Genomic DNA, 23,307 nt, shown 5'->3' with positions numbered 1-23,307 from the left:
ATTATTTTGCCGTACCAAATATCGGTACGCTATCTGTATCGAATACCAGTACGGTACGGTATGCCTTGTATTGCCTGATTTAGGCCGATACGGCGAACCATAGTTCTAGTAATATACGTTGGCATATGCTGCTCTAACTTGTTAAGCTGTTTTTTTAGGGTCATGATGAGATCATCGGCAAAGCACTTCAAAGTCATGATGGGTCAAGCACATGCGAAGATTTTGTTAGTCTAGTGCAAGCCTGGCTCGGCAAAATTCAGGTTCTTATGGATTAGCTAGTTCTTATATTTCTTCCATGTATACCTAGCTTCTTTAACCTTTTTTTTTTCTCCGTGTCTGCTGCTATATAGACTTTAACATATTAGTAGCTCAAAATTGGATTCTATTTGCTAATGTTTTAATTTGTTCAATTCATTTTCATTTTCGGTTTCTAGTTTGATATGCGAGCAAGTCATGAATTGTTCGTACTTCATACTTTCATAGAGATTATCCAATTATTTGACATGCTGTCTTCATTTATGGTAGCATTTAATAGTGCTTGTTAATAGATGCACAGAACATTTTGATCTAGTCCTTGCTATAGTCAAGTAAAACCGAGTTTTCATGAAACTTATAAATAGATATAGGGAAGATAATCTCTATATGTGTTTGCGTGTGTTTAATGAGTATCAGAATAATGAAGATCCATGTTCATGGATGTAGATGTAAGTGCTTCAATGTTTGTTCTCCATGAAATTGCATTGATACCAACTGTCTAGGAAAATTATTTGCTTAAAGTCTAGATGAATACATACTTGAGGTTTCATCAATACTTTGACCATTTTATTTTGTAATAGGATTTCCACGTAGTCCACTGTTCATTTTATTAAAGAAAAAAAATCTATACCGAGCTACTTAGACTAGACATTTTAAGGACCAAGAAATAGGGTAAGAGCTAAGTAACCCGGATGGAAGAAGAGGTTGAACTAAAAAAGGATGTCGCCATTAATAGGCAAAAATGGGAAGGATTAGTAAAGCCAAGATGACTAGATTTGGCCGATCATGCTAATGCTTATGATCATCTTCTAACTAGATGTAGTACAAGAAAAGCAACATCATTTGCATTTTGCAAATTGAACCATGAAAATGGCCTAGATGGCTGGGAGAACAAAAGTGCCTGGGTTCATACACCAATGGCTGTTCACAAAACTGAAAAACAATTTGAGTTGAATCTTTCACAGGTAAGCAAATTGTTATCCATAGATGTCTATACGAGATTATGCAATTCATTTTATTATTAAAACTCCTAATTTTACATTTATCAACACTCATTAATGGCTTCAAGGGAACCTATGTAGTGGTTTCTGCATTACTAAGATATAGTATTATAGCTGTCCATGGTGGTTTTAAGGAATCCATTTTTGTCAAAATGATATTCTTAGTTAACTTGTGTTCATGTAATAAATTGGGGTATTCACTTAGTTCAACTGTATTATGAGATCAAATTATATGATGATTCAATAGAATCGATACTGGTCTAGTAAGTTATGAATTAGGGAGAAGTTATGAAGAATGTGATTGATATAACTAATAACTCTGCTTCTCTGGAGTGATATCACTTTTCTTTTTCTAGAATTGAACTTTTTGGTGAAAATTTGGATGGATAGATTAGTGGATTCCAGTGGATGCTTGTGTGAGTTTGATAAGATAGAAGACTTCAGATTGACAAGGCTCCATGGGGGCTAGGCAGCTCCTACAGTCAAGGTACATTATGGTGTTCAACTCATGCTCAAAGGATTGAAAAATGTCTTTCACCGTACAGTTATGATACCTGGACTCGCCTAAATCCCCTAGCATAAATAACAATATCAACACGACAAAACATACGTGTGAGTGTGGAATTTATGCCTGACATGAACATTGTTCGAACATGACTTCCATGAAAAGACTGTAGGGGAAGCTGAAGGTGAGGAGGAAGAGAGGGAAGGAAGGGGAGGGCGGAAAGCCAAAAGCAAGACAGAGATACCTGGATGAGGTGGCTTTTTGCAATGAAGGTGGACTAGGTTGAGCGAATGGCGTGGCCAACACCTTGCTGGTGGACAGACAAAATGGAAGAGAGAGGACAAATGTGAGGACATGTGTAGGAGTTTGTTTAGTCTCCAATTGGGTGCATTTTGGGAAGTTTTTAGGTATATAAATAGGCCAAGGACTCTAATTAACAACCTTCTTGCTTACCTTCTTGGATGAGATCCTCAATCATTACAAGTGGCATCAGAGCTGTTCCAACCCATAGCCCATATGTGGCGGGGGACATGGCAGCACAAACCCTTCCAAGGCTAACCATGAGCCCAATCATGATGTTTGTCACTGACTAGACTCTCCTTGGTGAGGTTGCTAGGGCTTAAATAGGGGAGCGTGTGAGGACCATTGCAGGAGTGTGTTTTGTCCATAGTGTGCTGAACCAGCCCGTACTGACCGGTTCAGCTCGTACCAGACCAGTCTGGTCCCTGACTGGTTTGGTACGGCGGTGAAAAATAGTTCTGGCCTCTTGAGCCCGGAACCGAGTTGTACAGAAGTGTACCGGAGCGAACCGGACCGGTTTGTGCCGGGAAGAGCGCGCGCGGCAACGCTCCCCCACGCGGAAAAGCGCGCCTATGCCCGCGCGGGCAAGTGCTGGGCAGCGCGCACTGGCTATGCAAACCGGTTCGGCACCGGTCGGAACCGGTACCAAACGGGTCCGATAGGCCACCGGTACGCCTACTGGTACTAAATCGGTCCAGTAGGCCACCCGTATGCCTACCGGTACCGGTTCGGCGGACCATGGTTTTGTCCCATGTTAGGTTTGGATTGAAAGGGTCTTGGGTACACAAACAGAGTTAAGGACCCAAATTGAGATAATCTTCTTGCTATAGCTTTTTTTGGATGAGGTCCTAAGTCATTGTAGCAGAGGTGATAGAGGCCATTGTGTGGTGGCATCAAACGAGAAGGGATTAAATACGGATCTGATTATAGCATACAGCTATGCATTGCAAATGTTTATAAAGAACATGAGATGGATGCTTTGATCCCATTGGTTAAGAAGCTATTAACTTTTAGTCCCTTTTTTGTATGCTACTTTGTCGAAAGGATTTATTCACAAAGAGTTTTTATTGTTGTGAGTTGTGACCTTGCTTTGATTATTATTTAATACCAATCCTGTCTCTGGAAGAAACAAGAATATGTTTGCGAAACATACAAAAAAAATCATAATTATATCCATGATAGATATGAATGGATGTGAACATGGCACGACTGTCACTAAAAATGTTAAAAATTCATGATACGGTTTCACAAAAATTAGTTGATGTATAGCATGTCCACATATTCGTATTCTGTTTCTGATCCTTTTTAGCCAAATCCCTGAATACTAAGATTTGGTGATAAGATGGATCTGCCTCTTGGACATGCACCTGAGACCAGTACCCATATCCATGTGACAATATTATTCAGGTTAGAAAATATTGGATAGCTAAGTTAGGTGACTTTGGCCTTCGAGAGATGGGTTAACTTGGAATAGTTGGGTTATCTTGGCTGGGACTTTGTGACCTAAGATGCTTTTGTATATGTGGCAGGAAATACCAATGACCTATGGCTTAGGGTCAAGTTTAGTGGAGCTATTGATTTCGAAGATACTTCGGTTTAATATGGTTTACATGCATTAATGGCTGGTTGACTTTGCAATTATTAAAAAGAGAACATCCCAGTGCATAAGGTTTCTGCCGCCACAGGATCTGGGAAGGGTCAAATGTATGCAACATTACCCCTCCACTACCAGCCAATTGACTGGCTATTCGGGTGTTCTGAATATGCTTGGAGAGAGAACATCCCTAATGGACTGAATGTGATGACCTGTAATTACAGTTTCCTATCACTTGGATGACATAATCTGCCCTAAGAACTTGGCCTTGGTCGATAAGAAAGTGGATGTCCATGAGAAAACCATTAAAATGAGTACATTTAGTGAAACTATTATTGAGAATAAAAAATGGGCACATCTATGGAAACTTCATCAAAGGACGTGGTAAAAGAGAGGCAAAGGGAATCTATAATCATTTAGGTGATGACCAGAAATTTGATTAGGAGTTTGGTTCAGGTCTTCAATAGGCTCTCTAGCAAGGTGAAACTGCAAAGCAATGAGGATGGCCCAGAGCAAGATTTGGTAATTGTTGAAGTGCTGGGCTTCCAAGGCCGTGAAATTTCTTGTACTTTATTGAATTTTTTTTTCTTTCAAAGACTAGTCATGGGCACATTAGAAAAACCGCACCTTCCCGTGCAGCAAGCAGAAGGAAGAACTTAAGGTTCTCCAGCTATGGGAGCCCCAAGCCAGAGCATGCAAGGTTGACAAATCAATACATGAATACCAGAACAGATGGACCTACACAATCATAGTGTCATAATTTACTGCTGTAAATTATATTTTTGGCCTTTTTGCTTGAGAAAACAATGTGAGCAAAAAAATGTACTGATTCCATTTTTTGGCAGGGGATGAATGGAATAAATAGTGTTGGATAGATGTTTTGAAAAGTTTAGATGTGCATTTGTGCTGCACATTATGCAACACAGTTTCATGAAGGCACAGGGATGCACTTTCTACATTTGTATGTATGCATAAATTCTCACATAGTACTTAATTCACGTGCTGAGGTGTATTGCTGCTCATATAGCAATATGTTCCATGCAACTTTAACACAATTTTTTTATCCCCATCTGAATGCACTTGTATATGCCGAAAATTAGGTGAACTTGTAGCTTTCATAGATGCAGATCCATCAAGTATTTATATTTAGGTTACTTCTGATAATTTTGTTCATTTATTTTGAACTATATATCAAATCTATCCTTGTATGCTTTTAGTGGACAGATTCATTGCGTGGTGTTTTCGGTGAGACGAATCAAAGTGAGCTGGCAGCATTCACATCATATGCATTGGCTTTTCCAAATAATTTCCTCACCCTTGTAGACACCTATGATGTAAGTAAACTTGATTTTGCAATCTCTAGTATCTTTCTCTATGTCCTTAGTGTGCTTGACTAATTTGTTTATGCATTGTCTATTTGTTGTAACTCCTATTGTTTTGACTCTCTCTCTCTCTCTCTCTCTCTCTCTCTCTCTTGTGTGTGTGTTACCCAACATCTTCAATATGAACCTTATTGTATGTTAATGATGTGGGCTTGCCTTATTTTCGTTTCCCAGGAGTCCCAGGGGTTGTTTAAGTCTTTGAGTTCAATTGTTTATGATTTTTGGGCCTATTCTTAGGATTTTGTGTTCCTAATTAGTGTAGATTGGTGCCTTAAAGTCCTGCTTGGGTAGGAAACTGTTATCATTATAAATAAGTTTCAAAAAGTAAGTTTTATGTCACTATATGTAAGTTTCCATATATTCTAAATGCTATTTTTTTCTTTTTGCCTTGTCTTTTGAAAGTCTTCAAGTAAGAGAAATTTAACTGCTACTAGAATCAATGTTCTATTAGAAGAAAAGGATTTTCTTCATTTTATAAGTTGTACTCTCAAAGTCAAAAGCAAGTTGCTTGCTTTCCCTATCGCACTTATCCCAGAACTGCATTACAGCACTTCTGAATAGTATTCAGCTAAGAAACATGGGTCCAAAAATCCCAAAAGGCAGCTCCAAAGAGAAAGAGAGGGGAAGTGATGGGAGGGGCATGGGCGGGGGAGGGGGTGGGGAGGGGGGGAGAGGGGAGGAAGAAGGTAGTGGGAGGGTTGATGAGGAAGGGGTTTGGGTGTTGGTGGGTGGGGAATAGAGAACGAGGAGAGGATATATCTCACGGCTCAACTAAATATCATGCTTTATTTGGCCTTATCTGGCCCACTTAATTTCAACTGAATTGATATATCTCAATAAATTATTAATTTAAATATATAGGGTAAAAATGAGCGAGTAAAATAATCACTATTATGTATTCAACAGATGCTTCCTAAATGCTTCCATCTCATCATACCCTAATTTTTGCATCTGCACCGTACCTACATGGCTGTAACTGCTTCAAGCTACTAAGCTCTTAAATCTATATGAAACCCATAATGACCTAGATTAGGGATACAACTTCATTTAAAATTACACTACGGATTTTGAACAATAAAGCAAGTGTGCCATCTCTTCTTCATGGTGGTGTGACCCAAGATACGCCGAACCGGTGGCGACCTGGTCCGCCACGCGGGAGCGCGCGCGCGTGGTTGGTACCGGTTCGGCGTACCAGTGGCGACTTGGTCCGCCACGTGGGAGCGCACCCGCGCGGTTCCCAACGCGCGCGGGCGCGCCGCCCAGGTCATCATCCTCTTTCATTTTTTCCATAGGTTCCCAAAAATTGTTTTATTCCTTTTTCATATTTGTATAAAAAACCAAAATCCGTCTTTTAACCCCACTTCTATCCATCCTCTTTTTCTTTCCTTTTGTTTTCTTCCCACGTTAGTTCAACTTATTTCAAAGAAATGCCTCCAGCAACCTTGGATTAGCAAATTGTAGTGTCAGTTTACTTTCTATATCAGCGCATTGATTTCTACTTAGATCATGGTACCATATCCTAAGATAAATCTTTACCTCTCATATCAATTTCATATCAAAATTCCAATGTTCGATTTGAAGAGAATTTCATGTTTAAACAGAAATTTCTACATAGCTTGGCCTTTCACTAATTTTTGCAACGATACCCATGAAATATTTATGAACTTCATCTCCACATGTTTCTATAAATTTGCATATAATTCTCCATTATTTTGATTACCTGCATCCTGAACATAATCCTAAGTTGACACAACATTCACTTTTCATGTTTGCATATGCATTAAACCCAGCCCTGTAAGCCTAGAAACAATGCTTGTAGCACTTATTTTATTCAAGGTCAAAATCTTGGTGAACATATCATATATCTATTTTTCATGTCACTGTGGATTGAGGGTATCAACTTGGTATAACAAGTGATTAATAAGATTTGCTCTTGCGCTTTCTGGACAGTACTTCTAGCCATATCAAATGAGATTGCTTGGTCAGAGTTCACCAATCTGAGGCTATATAAATGGATAAGTTGATCTGTGAAATATAAGGACAAAAAAAAAGCCATTCATAGGACGAGTTTGAATATATGTATATTTCATACTAACAAAGGAATAATAAGTCACTATGTGAAGTGTTGGTGAACATGTTTAAGTATTTCAGGTTGATTAGAAATTATTAGTCGTTCAACTTGCTTTAATTGCCTTATTGCATACTTTATACATGTATATTGTGGTCATATAAATGAATGCTTTCAGCCTTGTAAGTCGTGTTGATATCTGGTATCCAATACTTTGATGTCTATTTTGTGCTAGTTTAATAATTTAGGAGCTAACAGTTGAGATATATTTTAATCAGGTTATGAGGAGTGGAGTGCCTAACTTTTGTGCGGTAGCTTTAGCACTTAATGATTTGGGGTAAGTTTTAAGCCTTCAAATTGTGTAAAACAATTTGTATTACAGTTTAATTCAATGAAGTCTTCAATCCTTATATACTCTACATTTGATTGTAAATAATGTACAGTTATGGAGTTTCCATTCTTTATTTGGTGGATTTAAATATTTCCCATTTACTTTGTCATTTTCATAATTTTTAAGCACCTATCTAGTTTAAGGACAGAATATAATTAGAGTTTAATTAAAGTTAGAAAAATTGAAAAGAATGGTAAGAATTCAAAATTACTGTATAGTTTTCTTCTATAACATCTCTATGCGAATATCATCGATTTAATATTTCTTCAGCAATGTAGAATCTAGCACCGTAATCGTTTTTCATATGTTTTTATGTGAACACATTGAGTGAAGCAGCTTAGTACTCCAAGTCATCTTTTTTAAAGAGGTGAGCCTTGGTGCAATGGTAAGATCGCTACATAGTGACCTGAGTATGCTGGTTCGAGAAATAGCCTCTTTGCACATAAAGGTAAAGCTACATATCCCCGGAACCTGCAATTGTGGGAGCCTCATGCATGAGCTGCCCTTTTTTTTACTGTGTATGAAATTATAATTGATTGTTAAACATGGTGTAATATGGTCAACTAGGTGTTCGTCTGGTCATCAGTGGCAATAATTTGCATTTAGGAATGAGCATATTTATGACAAAATCAAGGTAGTACACTAGTACTAGTTGCTAGAAGTCTAGTCAAGCAATAAGAGTTTCTCTTACTAATTGGGAGATTGTTAAACATGGTGTAATACGGTCAACTAGGTGTTCTTCTAGTCATCACCGACAATAATTTACATTTAGAAACGAGCATCTTTTATGACAAAATCAAGGTAGTACTAGTTGCTGGAAGTCTAATGAAGCAAAAGAGTTTCTCTTACTAATAGGGAGGTGCTTGAAGTAATGTTTTAAAAATTCATTAGGTTGACCCATTTGATCCATTGCCCCTTAAGCAAAATGTTTTTGGTCAATTTGAGACCTGGAATATTAAAAGACCCATTGAGCTAGAAGGTTCAACCACTTAAACCATTATGCTTCGATTGTCCAACAAGCTACATATCTTTAAAAAAGGAAAAGAAAAAGGGACGAGAATGAAAAGCCCAAGCCCAACTCTTTTCTTTGTCTGATCCACCAGAGACCAACTTATCCTCACCGCCCACCTCCTCTCATTTTATATGTTGCTGTTGATTGATCCCTAAGTCACAGACTCACAGTCATTCCTATTGCCAACAACAGGACTTGACCACTTTTCTCTTAGCTACTTGTGAAGATGCCAGAATCATGTTCTTTTGTGTCATTGAAGGTCTTTTCCCTTCTCTTCCTTTTTGGATTAAAGTAGCAGGCTAAAGGTTTTGAACTCTCTCATGCAATCCAGTAGAAGATGATCTGGGGAAAGGGAAGATAGTGATTAAAGAAAGGAAATCTTATGAAATGAGTAAAGTGCTGCGAATGATGATTTAGGAAAGAAACTGATGCAATCTTGAAGGGAGGGGATCCTATTCAATGAGGATGGGAAAAAAGACTTTTAATCTTTTATGGAAGAGGACATTGAAAAAGGAGATTAGAAAATAGTGTGCTTCATCCAATCAACCCACAGTCAACAGGTCACCCGTGATCCAATCTTGGGCAGACGCCGGGGGGTAGTGGGCCACAACCCAGCACTACCCCGTCCAAAAAAGGAAAAAAAAATCTGAAATTGCCTTAAAATCTATGACGCTCCTTCAGATAAATTAAATCTTGAGTAATCCTAAACAAAATTAGGAAATAATAAGTAAAAGGGTTGCTCTCCGAAGTAAATTCCTTAGATTTCTCTTTACTCCTTCCACGTCTCTCTCTCTCGCGTGCGCGCGCCTCCCTTATTCTTTCAATTTAGTGTCATTTAGTGTCTTTCCTTCTATTGGGGAACCATCTCGAATTGTTAGTTTTTCTACCAAATAAGTTCTTGTTAATTTATGCAAACTTTGACCAAATTATGACAATGAATGGATATTACCGTAAATCACTTTCCATATAAATTATTTGATTACCATTACATAGTAACCTATATGTAATGCCATTTTATTGAACCAGAAAAAAAGTAATTATAGTAAATGATGGAGAAAGATAAAAAAATGAAGACAAAAGTTAAACATACCCTTTTCTTCCTTTTTTCATATTCAAAAGCAATTGATCCTTTGTAGTTTATTTTTTCAGGGTTTCGTTATAGCTTTTCCTTATTTTTTCAAATCGATTTTTCATCCAAACCCTTAATATTTATCAAAAGTAAATTTATATTGTTTATAGAATTCCTAAATCTCTATATACTTTGTCGAATCATCTTTTTTATGGCCATTAGATCATTACTTTTTTAAACATATTATGCAAAATAATAAAGAGGAGTCTATCTAACAAAAAAAGATTGTAACCTATAGAGTTATAGGTCTCTTTTTGTCTATATTAATAAGCAAGTCTGATTTTTTATGCGATTATTTTAGGGACAGATGGATTGGTCAATGTACAAAAATGCAACTCTAGCAATTAAATATGATTTATTTTGAGAAAGAAATTTTAAATATAATTTAATCAAAATAAATACTTTACATAATTTTTTATGAAAATAAATGTAGTATTTAATTAGATTTTTTTGTCTTTAGAAGTATTATATATTGCCCCCATGACCCTGTGGACCCTCTGCCATCCATTGCAGCATAGTCGTTTCATTAGCAAGGGGGCTAAGCGCAGTTCTTGAATCAAACGTTGAATGAAATCAAAATTGATTCTTTTTTAGATACCACCCCCCCCCCCCCCCCCCCAAAAAAAAAAAAAAGAAAAAAAAAAGAAAAAAAAAGAAGATTTCATGTTCTGCCCCTAGACCCAACTAAAAAAGTTGGTTGAGCTAGCTGACCAGTTCTTACACTAGCTTAGAGTGATTAATTTGGACTTTTGGATTTAGTCATGATAATTGACTTTCATGATCATTCTTTAGTTTGGTTATGGTCAATCTATATTCAACCAACTCATGTATATCTTGGATGAACATGAGTGGAGTCATCTGCTCCATGTTCCATCAATGGCTAAAGATCCTCTATTGCATCCCAACTAAGTGTAAAATCTTGTTACAATCAAGGTGACATCATCTAATTTTGACCAGTGTATGTTATTAGTATTATAATCCTTTCTCAGATATTCCAACTAAATGTTCAGTTTAAAACCCTAACTACAGTTTCATATGTTTGAATCATCTTGTTCATACTTTAGTTGTTAAATAAATATTATTTTGTAATTTCATTCATTCAAAATGTTCTTATATTACAGAGTCATAGTAGATATCACTATGTTATAAAAGGCAATGAGTGTTGATGCCATGGTTTGCCATACTGCCCCATACCGCCCGATATGGGGCGTACCATACCATACCGGAAGAAAAGCGGTAAGAAATTTAATTTCAAGTTGGTACAAGCCCTGTACTGAGGTATACCGATTTGTACTGAGACTTACTGAGGTGCGTACCTATCCGTATCGAGGCTTACCGAGTTAAAAATTAAAAAAAATGGTTAGAGCTATTTTGATACAGTGATGTACAATATCGTACCGAACTGATAAGGTTCCGATACGGTATCCGGTATTCAGATTGCGGATCTTGGTTGATGCCCTTATCCAGCTTATGAAGAGGGAAAAACACTAATGACATCATATCCCTATTTAGTTAAAACATTTAATGTCATCCTTTCTTATGGGCTTATGAGCTGTCCTTATCAACAATTGAAGCAAAGTTGTATAATTAAATTAAAGTAGGAAAATATACCTAGTTTAGAGTTCAAACATAGAGAAAGTTCAAAAATTGGAAAAACAAGTTGAAGCTCTATTATTAAGTAAATGACCATATTATAGGCTTGTATTCCTCTTTTCGTTGCATACAATGATCAAATAGAAGTCTTTGCTGCTCTCTCTTCTTTATGAAGAATAAGCTTTCTAGACCCCTAAATCAAAAATCCAATCTCCCAAGCGCCATACAAGAATGACCTCCTTGAGGCCGTAGGTCATAGCAGAAGAAAGGATGTGGAGAAGATCACATTGGATGGTGGAGAAGAATAGGATCATACATTGATGTGGAAGGTGACTTTTTCTAGGAGGGGATGAGAATGACAAACGTCCTTGTCTAGCCATACTATGGCATCCTCCCCTAGTGCTTGTGCCTTCGCCTCCTATCTTGTGTAGGTTGAGGAAACATGTGCTCCTGCATGTTTTTTCTCCCTATCATCCTCCTCTCTTTTTATGGTAGATGTAAGAGGTCCAATTTACTATTGATCCCATCCTCATCCCACTTCATTTCTTTGAACTTCCAACTATGAGGCTATAGTTGATATCAGGCAGGTTCCTTTTTTTCATTTTTTTATTTATTCAGCTTTTTTTTGCCGAGGCGATGAATCATACATGTTTTGTATGGATGCATCTAACAAAGTCAGAAAAGAAGATGTCACGTATCTGAACTGACACGGTAGCATAATCCATGCATGTATCCAGCTTCAAAAGCATTTTATATTATCTCAAGCATGCCCTAGACAGCTCTATAGAACAATCACTATACTCTCTAGGTGCTGTTCTGTAAGGGATTAAAAGATATCATAAAGCATTTATATAAAGCATTGCAAGTAAATAATTGTAAAGAAAAGGAAAGCATTTGTCTTTAATTTATTCTTTTTGCATGCAACACCTTTGAATCCCAACCAAGGAATTCCTAATCTTCCAAATACCATATTAAGTTGTTGATGCAACTGCTCAGATTTGCAGGAGAGAGAATAGAAAGAATCAGAAAATGGAGAAGGGAATTAAAGATTAATCATGGAAGAGGCAGTTGTCTAAAGAAGAGTATTGGGAATGCTAAGAATGTACCACTTCTTGCCTTATTCTTGTCAAACCTTAGTCCCTATGGAAATCATCCTCATTTATTGTGAACCTTTCAACTCACAATGTGCACATGGGTTATCCATCATGATGATGGAGAAGTCCAAGATGAGGGGCTAAGGTTTGAGTGGAGGTGGGGCAACCAAGGAGCGGAAGGAGGCGGAGGCAAGGCTTTAATGCTTGGTTATGCTGATTCTTGCCGACATTCCCCTGTTGGGTTAGTACGGGCACAAACACTTGGTTGGCATGGCACATGCCATGCTGGCCGCTAGCTGGCAAACCTCATAGATTTAATTGTTGGTTTGGTGATGTGGGGGTTTGAAGTGATGAGACGCCTTTCACTTGCTTAAAGCATGAAACTCAAAGCTAATCAATAGTTAAAAATGTGAGGACCCGTGCGGGCGTGTGTTTAGTCCCACATCGGTTATTCGCTGGGTAGATCTTGGGTACTTATACAGGATCAAGGAACCCAAATAATACCTTTCGGCTAGCCATTTTGGGTGAGGTCCTAAGTTGTTACAAATGGTATCAGAGCGAACCCAGCCCATAACCTATGTGGACTAGGAGACACTGCAGCACGAATCCATTGGGGCTGACCACGGGCCAATCGTGGTGTTTGTGATTAGATTTGAATAGATATGAACCCTTAGCCTGACGAGGACGTCAGGACTTGAACGGGGGGAGTATGTGAGGACCCGTGCGGGCGTGTGTTTAGTCCCACATCGGTTATTCGCTGGGTAGATCTTGGGGATTTATACAGGATCAAGGAACCCAAATAATACCTTTCGGCTAGCCATTTTGGGTGAGGTCCTGAGTTATTACAAAAAATCTACTATGTTTTCTACTACTAGCACTCAAGCACATGCAATGCAAGTTTCGTGAAAATAAAAATAAATTTGAACTAGATTATATATTAATTAAAATTATTATTATTATTATTATGTAAAATATAATTAATTTCCAAATATGGAAGATTTGAAATATACACCAATTTCTAGAATTTTGATCGTGGGTAGGATTTTATTGACATTTTAGTTATGATTAATTTCCAGTGTGACTGATCACCAATTTCTAGAATTTTATTCTTGACTGGGACTTTAAAAGTCTAAATAATTTCAAAAATATCATGAAATATAAAAATTTTGTATAGAAGTTCTACTTGACTATACTTCATTTCCAAAATTATTTTAATGTTTGATTACAACTAATTTCCCAAGACAACCAATTTTATAGAAATTTAACTGCAGGTGGGATTTTGAATAATTTTAAAATATCAATTGGTGGGGTATTTTATGTATTAGAGAAAGAGCAGGAGGGTATTTCGAGATTGGGAAATGGCATAGAATCTGGAAGGAATATCCTTAGATCTCAAAACTCATTTTTATATGGTAGAGATATTACTCAATAGAAGCTTTTAGCCTCATTCAAACATATAAAAATATGGCTTTGCTAACAATTAAACAAATTGAAAATAGATGCAACAGCTATATTTCCTACAACAATGAGATAATCAAAGAAATAAATTTAGAGTTTTAACATCAGAGGGATTCAATTGGATGGAGTTCACCTGGGAGTTCAGTTCCACGTGATGGAGCTATCTCAATCATGGCAATACTACCAAATAAAAGACCGCTTCCAACATGACTCGAAGTTGAGGCCTAGGTATTACATACTTTTTAGTATTTAAATTATTTTGATATATTTAATATACTATGCTTGTCTAGATTTAATTTAAAAACCCAAACATGTAGATACAGGTACTTATTTTACCAGATAAGATTGAGGTTCAGATCTGGTTAAGTATTTCCCTTTTTTTACCGACTGGGAAGAGATGCTAGTAGGACAGTGTTGTTTTCGTTTGTGCTAGTCCCACTAGCCTAACAACAAAAGAGATTGTATCTAAGGGAATGTGAATCATGTACACCATTCTACGGATTAACAGTTCCATGTCACATTTTGCCTCTTATCTATTCGTTGTAGTTCCCTTTAGTCCTCTACAACCATACTGACTTTTTTTGATCATCATCTGGCTGTCGACTGTAATGCAAACTACCTCTCTAGCAGCACATGCATTGCACGTGCCTGAATGCCTGAATAATTTCACAACAGAAATTTTAGGGGAGGGGTTTACTTGTTATGCTCCTACACGATAAAGTTATCAGGACAATTTAATTGATGATTTTATTAACAATCTTCAGCTAATTTTTCCTTATAACTTTAGGATATCAAAACTATATGTGTTTTAGATTTGCTTGTGGGACAATATTGAGAACTTCCAGTGTTACTTATTACTCATGCAACCTTACACATTTTAAAACAATAGCTTATGCACATGCATGAAGGCAAACTGTACAATCACAAATGCGCAGTGTTATTATGTTCACATGCCTGATGGTATCCTTGGGGCAAGACCAATGAGGGATGGCTTGTAGCTCATGGGATGACCTAGGGAAAGGATTAATTTAGGGTTTGATCTAATTTCATTGCTCATTGTATTGTACCTTTATACAGGACAACAACAGTCAATCTTTGAGATATCCACAAATGAAAAGTTCAAATAAACCTGACCTATGGTTTTTGTGATAGAGTAGATAGGTTGAATAAAATTCTAAAGGGCTCCAGGCTAAATTAGAGGTACATGCTTGGCCTATAATTGAAATTTAGCAAACAGTGCTTGCAAAATAGGGAGTAAGATGAGAGTGAGATAAGAATGGCTGAACCTGGCCCAAATAATTCTTTCTTTCAAAACAAAGTAACCTGTCTCCATATCTACGTGCAAAACCTTTCCTAAAATGTGAGTTTAGATTCTCTGGGAAACCCATAGAAAGTCAGAATCCCATATAGAAAGAAACATCCAAGTATTAAATCCTTAAAGCTCTATGGATGTCAAACCCCTTTATATACCTAAAATAGGACCTTTGTACACTAAGCTTACTTAAAACAAGTCTAAAACCAACTAAAGAAATTACTAAAGGCTCAGAAAATGCAATAAAATCTAAAGTGATCAAATTTTCTTCTCCATCTTTCAATCAAGTCATGCAAATACCATGTAACACTGATACATGCACGCATAACAGTCCTATGCAGAAATGATGGGTTTCATTTATTTCCATGATGATGCGTCCTTGGTATCTTGCATGAGCTTAATGGTGACCTGACATAGTATGATATGTCAACAGATAAAAGTCCATCCCAGTGCATTGAATCATGGAAATGCCTAATTGTCAGCACCAGATTGTCCAACGATGTTGCAAAATTTAAAAACTCAGTTTCTGAAAATTAAATTATTAACATGGTAGGATTTTCATACTAATGATAAAACTCAAGATATTTCAGGTAGAATTGGAACCAATGTTGTTGTTTTGTGGTATTTTGATACTGTGTTTCTTGTGCCTATTTCTGTAATGCTTCTGCTACATTCTTTTTGAAACTCATTTCCATCTTTAGGATTTTAGGCTTTACATTGGTATAGTTCTTAAAATTATAATGTTTTAACTACTATTGGCAATTCTTTTATAAAAATTTCAGGTATAAAGCAGTCGGAATCAGGTTGGACTCTGGTGATCTAGCATATTTGTCCATTGAGGCTCGAAAATTTTTTCAAGCAATTGAAAAAGAATTTAGTGTACCTAGTTTTGGGAAAATGAATATCACAGCTAGCAATGACCTCAATGAGGAAACTATTGATGCCCTGAACAAGCAGGTAATTCTCTTTGATTGAATAAATCTGTTGATGTTTCTAGTTTCAAATGGCACTATCACTTGCATTGAAGTTAAAAATGCATAAAGAAATGTTGGAAGGGAGGAGTTGGGGCCAAGAAATGGAAAAGATGATATTTTTCTAGTCCTATTGTGCTAGTCATTGTGCCAAACAATAATGAGTCTCGTTGTTACAGATATGATCTTTTTTATTGCCTCTCATTATGTAAGTATGCTTGATCCCAAGTTTTCTTTTGTTTTAACTCTTCTTTCATTTGGTCAAGGCCCAGTCATTTTTGCTCTATATTATGAGGCGTGCATGTTTCATGATATCCCATATTCAAAGAAAGGTGCCAAGTGTTTTATCATGGTTGAACTTTCAAGTGGAATAGCAATGTAATCTTCATCTTTAACAAACATTGCCATAATTTCTTATTTTGAAACTAATTCATGAGCTTGAACTTCCTATTATTGGATGTCTGTCAGTCTCATGCGTATCAATAATTGTAATCTTTATGATGTTTACCAATAAAGTTTTTATTTTAGGATCCAGAAATGATTAAGCTAGTTGTTCTGCTGAGCATAAAATATAAATGCTAGTATCACTACGGTGATTCCCTTTTTCATGACTATCGACCATAGCCAATTGAAGTTTTGCTTGTGACAATAATCAATATCTTACCCCACTTATCTGGTGAAGTTAAAAAGGAAAGAGAAAGGAGGATGATAGATAAATTGAGCAATATATAAGACTGAAAGCAGGTTGGATATAATCCGGTTGTATCCTTTTCCATATCTGATTCAAGTTGGATTCGGATATTGATTTCTTGGTCTGAATGGATATGGATCCAAATTAGGATATTTAGTACATAAATTTGCCGGATACGGATCTGGATTTTGGATATACTTGATTTTTTCAGATTAGGATCCGGATTTCTTTGTGCCTCCTTTAAGGTAAAAAGTTGTCTAAAATAAATTGTAAAGCCTAGAATTCAGATATGAAACATCTCAGTTAGAACACCAGCACCTAACTGCCAAAGCACAACATTGCGTCTAATTTATATAGGTTATTCTTTTTACTTATTGAAAAACATTCATGTCATTAAATAACTCTTTCATGTACGTTGTTATATTATTTCATATAAAAATTAATATTATTTTTATACAAATAAAAAAATTAATTTTATATATTTTTAAATTTATTGACTGAAATATTTACAAATATTAGTAACTTCAATGTACTACTACATTTATTTATAATTTTTCTTACAAACTCTCTAAAAAACTAAATAATTCATGATTATTTTTTTATTTATGCTATAATTAAAAAGTCATAATAATATTTGGTAAAAAAATTATTAATACTCTTTCTATACTCTTTCTATTATATTTTTACTTCAAATAATTTTATTTTTTAATATTTTAACAGAAATCTATTCAAACTAGTAACTTGAACTCTTGACCAGGTTGATGTCCATGTGGGTTTAATGGCCATCTCTTGAATCTTTAATTATCCTGTGTCGCATGCAATTTGCATTGTGAATTATGGTCCCATCCTTTATGAATATATAATTAATATTAGTTTTCGTCATTAAGTTTCACTAAAATTCGATTTATATCCGAATATTATCCAACTTATATCAATATTTGGATAGAAAAATATGAATATAACTAAAATCCGACTTGTATCCGTATCCGCTCAGGACAAATATGGATACTAACTTTCATATTTGTTTAATATCCATATTTGTATTCGTATTCGGCAAAAAATATGAATACCAATGTGGATATACCGGTATCCAACCTATTTTGAGCCCTAGCAACATACGCAAGAGACCATGCAAGTAGGACAGAGAGCCAGCAACAGAAATGAACTATGAAGGTGACAACCACATGCCCATATTTTGTTTGTTTCTTTTATTTTCTTACCTTGGTTGGGATGCACATTGTTCCGGTGGTGACAATGGCCTTGTAACAAAATTTTGCTGTGCTTAGACTCTTGGAGATGACCTTTGCATTATCAGAGGATCATAAATCAGATAGTGGTGCCATAATCAACTAAACTTGAGTATGCTTTTGGTTGTAGGTTTTTTAATGTGGGTAGCTGATTTAGTTAGTTTACTTGGCTTAGGGAGAGCGAAGACATGGGGAACATGTTTAGGATGAATCTTCAGTATCCTGTTGTTGATGGTAGTGTTTTGTACAGCCATCCCTCATCAAACCTATATCTGTGTAGTGGTTTTGGAGATTGGGAAAGGAAACACGCTTTCCACTGGCTGAGTTTGCTTAGAATTTTGATTTTCAAAAAAGACTGTCTTTAATCAACGCATTTTCTTTTGAAGTATCTGTAACTTTTCCAGTGTCTTCTTGTGTGCACTCTTCTTCAGTCTCCTTCCATGCAAAGTTGGATTGTGCTTTGCGATCCTCCTCTTTAATTACTATTTCCACAATCACATTGCACAAAAACTTTACTGCATCCTAGTCGAGGATTATATCCCAAATCAATAAAAAATAATCAAGTTCTTACTTTTGTCCATGATTTATTGGGGTCTCTGCCAATTGTTTTACTGCTGATGCACAAACCGGGCATTCTTGACCAGCTAATCATTGTTGCATGTGATAATACCATCATAGTCAGTTCAATATTTGCCTTTCTATTGATTTAACTCCAATCTGGCTCATTTTTAATCTAGTTCATCCTCATTGCGCATCTTCATCAACATTCTCATCTTTGATGTTGTCATTTTAAATGCCTGGACCTCCTCTCAATCTCATAAAAGGGTACCATTCAATAAGAGATGTACCAATGATTTAATGTTCTGTTAGGACATCTTTGCAAGCAATAGTAAGTTATCCACAGGATAAATCTCGCAAGAAGTGGAAACTTTGGGAGGGAGCAGTTGTGTGTGAAAGGAATTTTCAGTCAATTGGGTGAGGATTGTGCATCCCCAAAAAATTTGGATATCTATTTCTTCCTAGAAGATGATTTAGCACAGCCTAATTGTTGTGGAAATCTAGGAATCAAAATCTCCCATATCGGTTACTATTCTCTCTCTGCTCAGTTCTCTGCAAACCCAGGCATATATGGTTTATTCCACAGATGAGCTGTCTGAGCATCCAAACCGCCCCTTAACATATGTTGATAATGATTATTGATTGTTCCTTCAGAAAAGATAATGATTATTGATTGTGAAGTTCTCCAGACCCAACAATGGTTTTTTCCAATTTCATGTCAGTCTTATCCTTGCGGTAAACCTTTTTCTTTTGTCATTTTGATTGTTCAATAAAGCTACAGAGCAATCCATCTTTTTCACAATGCTGTATCATGATGCCGTGGTTTCATTCTCTGGCAGGGACATGAGGTAGATGCCTTTGGAATTGGCACCAATCTTGTCACATGTTATGCTCAACCAGCTCTTGGTTGTGTATTCAAACTAGTTGAGATAAATAATCAGCCCCGTATCAAACTATCTGAAGATGTTACAAAGGTTTGATCATATTCTAACTTTAATACCACTGTCCTCTTATCAAACAATAATTATATTATTATTGTGTTTTAGGTCTCCATACCATGCAAAAAGCGATGTTATAGATTGTATGGAAGAGAAGGCTACCCGTTGGTGGATATAATGACGGGGGGAAATGAGCCGCCTCCAAAGGTAAATGTTAGTTCTGATTCTGATTCCAAGCCAAGTATTATGTTTTGTTATTTTAAGATTGGGTTGCTATATGGTTGAGCTTGAGTTAAGCAGGTAAAAAAAAATCATATTTTGTAGCAACTTGTAAGAAATTGTGCCATTCACTTCTTAAAAGTGATCTTCTGATGTAAAATAGATGATGCTATAACTTCTCACATTTTTTCCTCTTCACAGGTAGGAGAGAGAATTTTGTGTCGTCATCCATTCAATGAATCTAAGAGAGCATATGTTGTGCCCCAGCGTGTTGAGGAACTATTGAAGTGTTATTGGCCCGGATATTCAGGTTTGAATCCTCTGTTCTTGACTAGCTCACTCTGGAGCAGATCCTATCCATTCAAAGATCTACTTTCTATTGGCTTCATGTTTAACTAATGGTAAACTGTTTACCTATTATGGGAAATTCAAAAGGGTGTTGGGAAAGTTTGTAGCTGTCATTGTTTTTATTTTGGCTCCCATTACGGGTGGAAAAGTATGTATCTAATACATAAGCGGGAAGCATAATTGGAAAACCTAATTGCATGTATGGAAATTTAATGCACCAAAATACGCTACACTAAAGTTTGAACATTCTTTACAAATGACTCTTATCTCAAAGCAAATTGTGCAAAATCCTGACTGAGCAAACTTTGTGAAAGAAATGGTCCTGTAATGTGCTCTGAAAAACCAGATGGTGGGTAGGGAAATCTGTTTTACTGTTTATGAATTCAAGCTCATCCATTTGATTAGTAGTATTATAAGATTCTTCCAAACTTGGAAAGAGTCTAATCATAAAGGTATGAAGACAAGTCTTGATATAGAAAATCACACCCATCATAGGAATAAAATATAAACCATAAAACCAAATTGAAATGCAGTCCCCTTAAGTTTGAACCTCTAACAGGAATTATTTTTCATTGGAACTAAAAGGAAATTATGTAAAAGAATTGGTTTAAGTCAAGGAAGAACCAGATAAACTTCGGAGACTATTTTCTCAGTCAAAACTGTTATTTCATATGTATTTACCAATTTGCTAAGAGGCTATTTTCAGAGTTTTAGAATCATCATACTGCCAAAACGCCAACCAGCCTTAACTGAAGTGGTTGGCTCTTGGTATTTTGTCAGAGATTCAAACTTTGGTGGTAGCATCCCCACAATATTTCCCATTAAAAAAAAAGAAAAAAGAAATAAAAAACAAAAAATTAGGAAACTGCTAAAATTGAAACTAAGCCTACTAAAGTTGATTGCCCTAGTGCACAAGGCTTTCACCACTACGTGGTTTGGGGAGGGTCAGATGTACACAACCTTACATCTGCATGTGGAGATGCTATTTTCATATTTTAAACCTATGACAGTCAAGTTATAACGGAGCAACCTTGATATTGTGCCATGGCCTGCCCTCTTAAGCTTAAGCTTACTACAATTGGCAAGTTAAAACAATCTCAAAAATGGTTTGTAGGGAAAAAGGTCACCTTGTGTTTTGTCATTAATTTGTTGTCTTCACTTAAGAATCAATAGGTAAAAAGTGGACAATTAAAACAGCTCATAGGTTATGACTGAATTCTAAAAATCAATTGCCCTCAAGATTGACATCAATTCTTAGTAACCTAACTCATGGGACTTTTTTTGACCACAAACAACTATAACTCTACTTGCATTAATTTTTTTCCTATTGTTTTTGATTTTGGACTCGTTTGGTTCGTGGGGAAAGGAGGGGAAGTGGGGTCAACGGGAAAATGAAAAGATATCTTATGTTTGGTTGGAGTTTTCAAAGAAGAGAGATGAGAAAGTAGCTTTTCCATGGGAATAAAATTTACACATTTTATGAAGAAAAAAAAATCCATGTAGGACATGGAAAAATCCAATTCCCACCGGCTAGGAATTAGGATATATATTTTTTTCAAAAGTGTCGTTAACTTTTAGATAGAATGGGATAAGGTTTTTTCCTTTATTAAGGGCATAGCATGTATTTTACACAATGTTCCTAGAAAAGTAGATGCTCAACCAAACATAAGCTACTCTAGAATATGTCACTTTCCTATGGTCAACCAAACATGCAAAAACCACTTTCCCAAGCATCATATACTCAAGCATCAACTTCCTAGAAAAAATATTTTAGTAAGAGGAAATTTTTTTCTGCTAACCAAACGAGTCCTTTGTAACAGAAGCTTAAGCATTCTTGTTATATTACATTTTCTGATTCAATGACACTTATGATCAAGATAATGCATCAATTAAAAATAATCATTATGCACAAATTCTTAACTTGGATATTGGTGCTCAAAGATAAATCAAGGGAAGAATTACCTTCCCTGGAGAAAATTCGAGATCGTTGCATGAAGCATCTCAGCCAAATGCGGCCAGATCACATGAGGAGATTGAACCCAACACCATATAAGGTTCTGTTTTTTTCCTTTTGCTTGCCTAATTTTGTCAGTCTCATCATATTGAATCTGAACTGAGAAAATGCTTAATTCCTGACCAGGTGAGTGTGAGCGCCAAGTTGTATGACTTCATCCATTTCCTATGGCTCAGTGAAGCACCAGTTGGCGAGCTGCAATGAATGCACAAACAAAGCAATTTGTGGATGCCTTCAGGTTATGTGATTGTAATAATCTCACTAAGAATGACTGTATTTTAAAGATGTTGATCGATGAGGGTGCATTTCTGTAGCAATTCTCTTCCAAATTGCAAGCCTTGCATTGCTGTATGTTATTTGCTCCCCAAAAGAAGAGAATTTAATATTTACAAATTTTTTTTGATAAAGCACCCGAAAGGGCCAACAGTATCAAAACGCTAACTTGTCGCAGGGAGAGTGCATTTTTGCCATTATTGTGTACAAGTGGATTTTTTTCAAAAGGGGAAAAAAAATGTATGCAGTCCAGATATCCCTTAAAACTGAGTCGGGCATTGCTCTGTTCATAAAATTAGCATCTCTTTGGAATGCAGCTTATGCTTGTAGGTGTCTAATGGGAATACCTTTGCTCTACTCGTGGTTTTGGGAGCTCGAGCTAAAGGTGGGATCGTGCAATATTGTTGCGAGCACGTTTACACAGGAATCATTATGTTTTATGGCTGTTTGATCTGAAATCTCAGTGATGGTTTCGTTAATAACCAAAGCAAATTATCTACCCAAGATGTGGACAGCTTCAGCCTTTATTGATAGAATTGGGACCTTTGTAACTCCACTGCTGTTCAACTTTCAAATGTCATGAATATACTCTCGGTACTCAACTTTTAGCTTTTCGGTAATCTTGCCGGAAGTCATAAACAGCTCAGCCACTTGTTCCCACATCCTGTTCGTAGTTGTTCATCAGATAGCTTCAAAACGGTATCATTGATCCTGGTAAATATTACTTATCAGCTTGTAATTTAATGAGATATTTCATATTTCTAGGCATTAATAGGCCCTCTGTTTTACAGCAACATAAACAAACTTTTCCACTTGCAGATTCTTAGTTTGAAAAGTTTCCATTTTTAGCATGATAAAGAAAGTAGGCATACTGCTACAATACCTACATGTTACTTGCCACCAGCTCCCTTACATATAACACTTTTTTTCTCCTAAAATTTTGAAAGTGATGCT

General features: G+C 36.3%; 1 protein-coding gene across 4 annotated transcripts in view; it reads left to right on the top strand.

Annotated features, from left to right (window-relative positions):
* LOC120112456 (nicotinate phosphoribosyltransferase 2-like) overlaps positions 1-22,619 on the top strand; it is a 33,309-nt gene extending 10,690 nt beyond the window's left edge. For 2 of the 4 annotated variants that reach the window (XM_039131932.3, XM_088715094.2), the window contains exons 7-15: positions 159-260; positions 4,873-4,989; positions 7,384-7,442; positions 15,877-16,051; positions 19,401-19,535; positions 19,608-19,706; positions 19,920-20,028; positions 22,008-22,120; positions 22,207-22,619. In XM_039131932.3, coding sequence (XP_038987860.1) covers positions 159-260; positions 4,873-4,989; positions 7,384-7,442; positions 15,877-16,051; positions 19,401-19,535; positions 19,608-19,706; positions 19,920-20,028; positions 22,008-22,120; positions 22,207-22,284 — 987 coding nt within the window. In that variant the 3' untranslated portion in view covers positions 22,285-22,619. Of the gene's footprint in view, positions 1-158; positions 261-4,872; positions 4,990-7,383; positions 7,443-15,876; positions 16,052-19,400; positions 19,536-19,607; positions 19,713-19,919; positions 20,029-22,007; positions 22,121-22,206 lie in introns of all 4 variants that reach the window. The other 2 variants (XM_039131928.3, XM_088715093.2) reach the window with 1 other exon arrangement.
* Positions 22,620-23,307: the final 688 nt, after the last annotated feature.

This window comes from Phoenix dactylifera, chromosome 2 (genome assembly GCF_051530095.1).
Source record: "Phoenix dactylifera cultivar Ajwa chromosome 2, Ajwa_hap1_PhDact_Kaust_v1.1, whole genome shotgun sequence".
NCBI lineage: Eukaryota > Viridiplantae > Streptophyta > Magnoliopsida > Arecales > Arecaceae > Phoenix > Phoenix dactylifera.
This window is presented reverse-complemented; position numbering and strand designations above follow the sequence as displayed.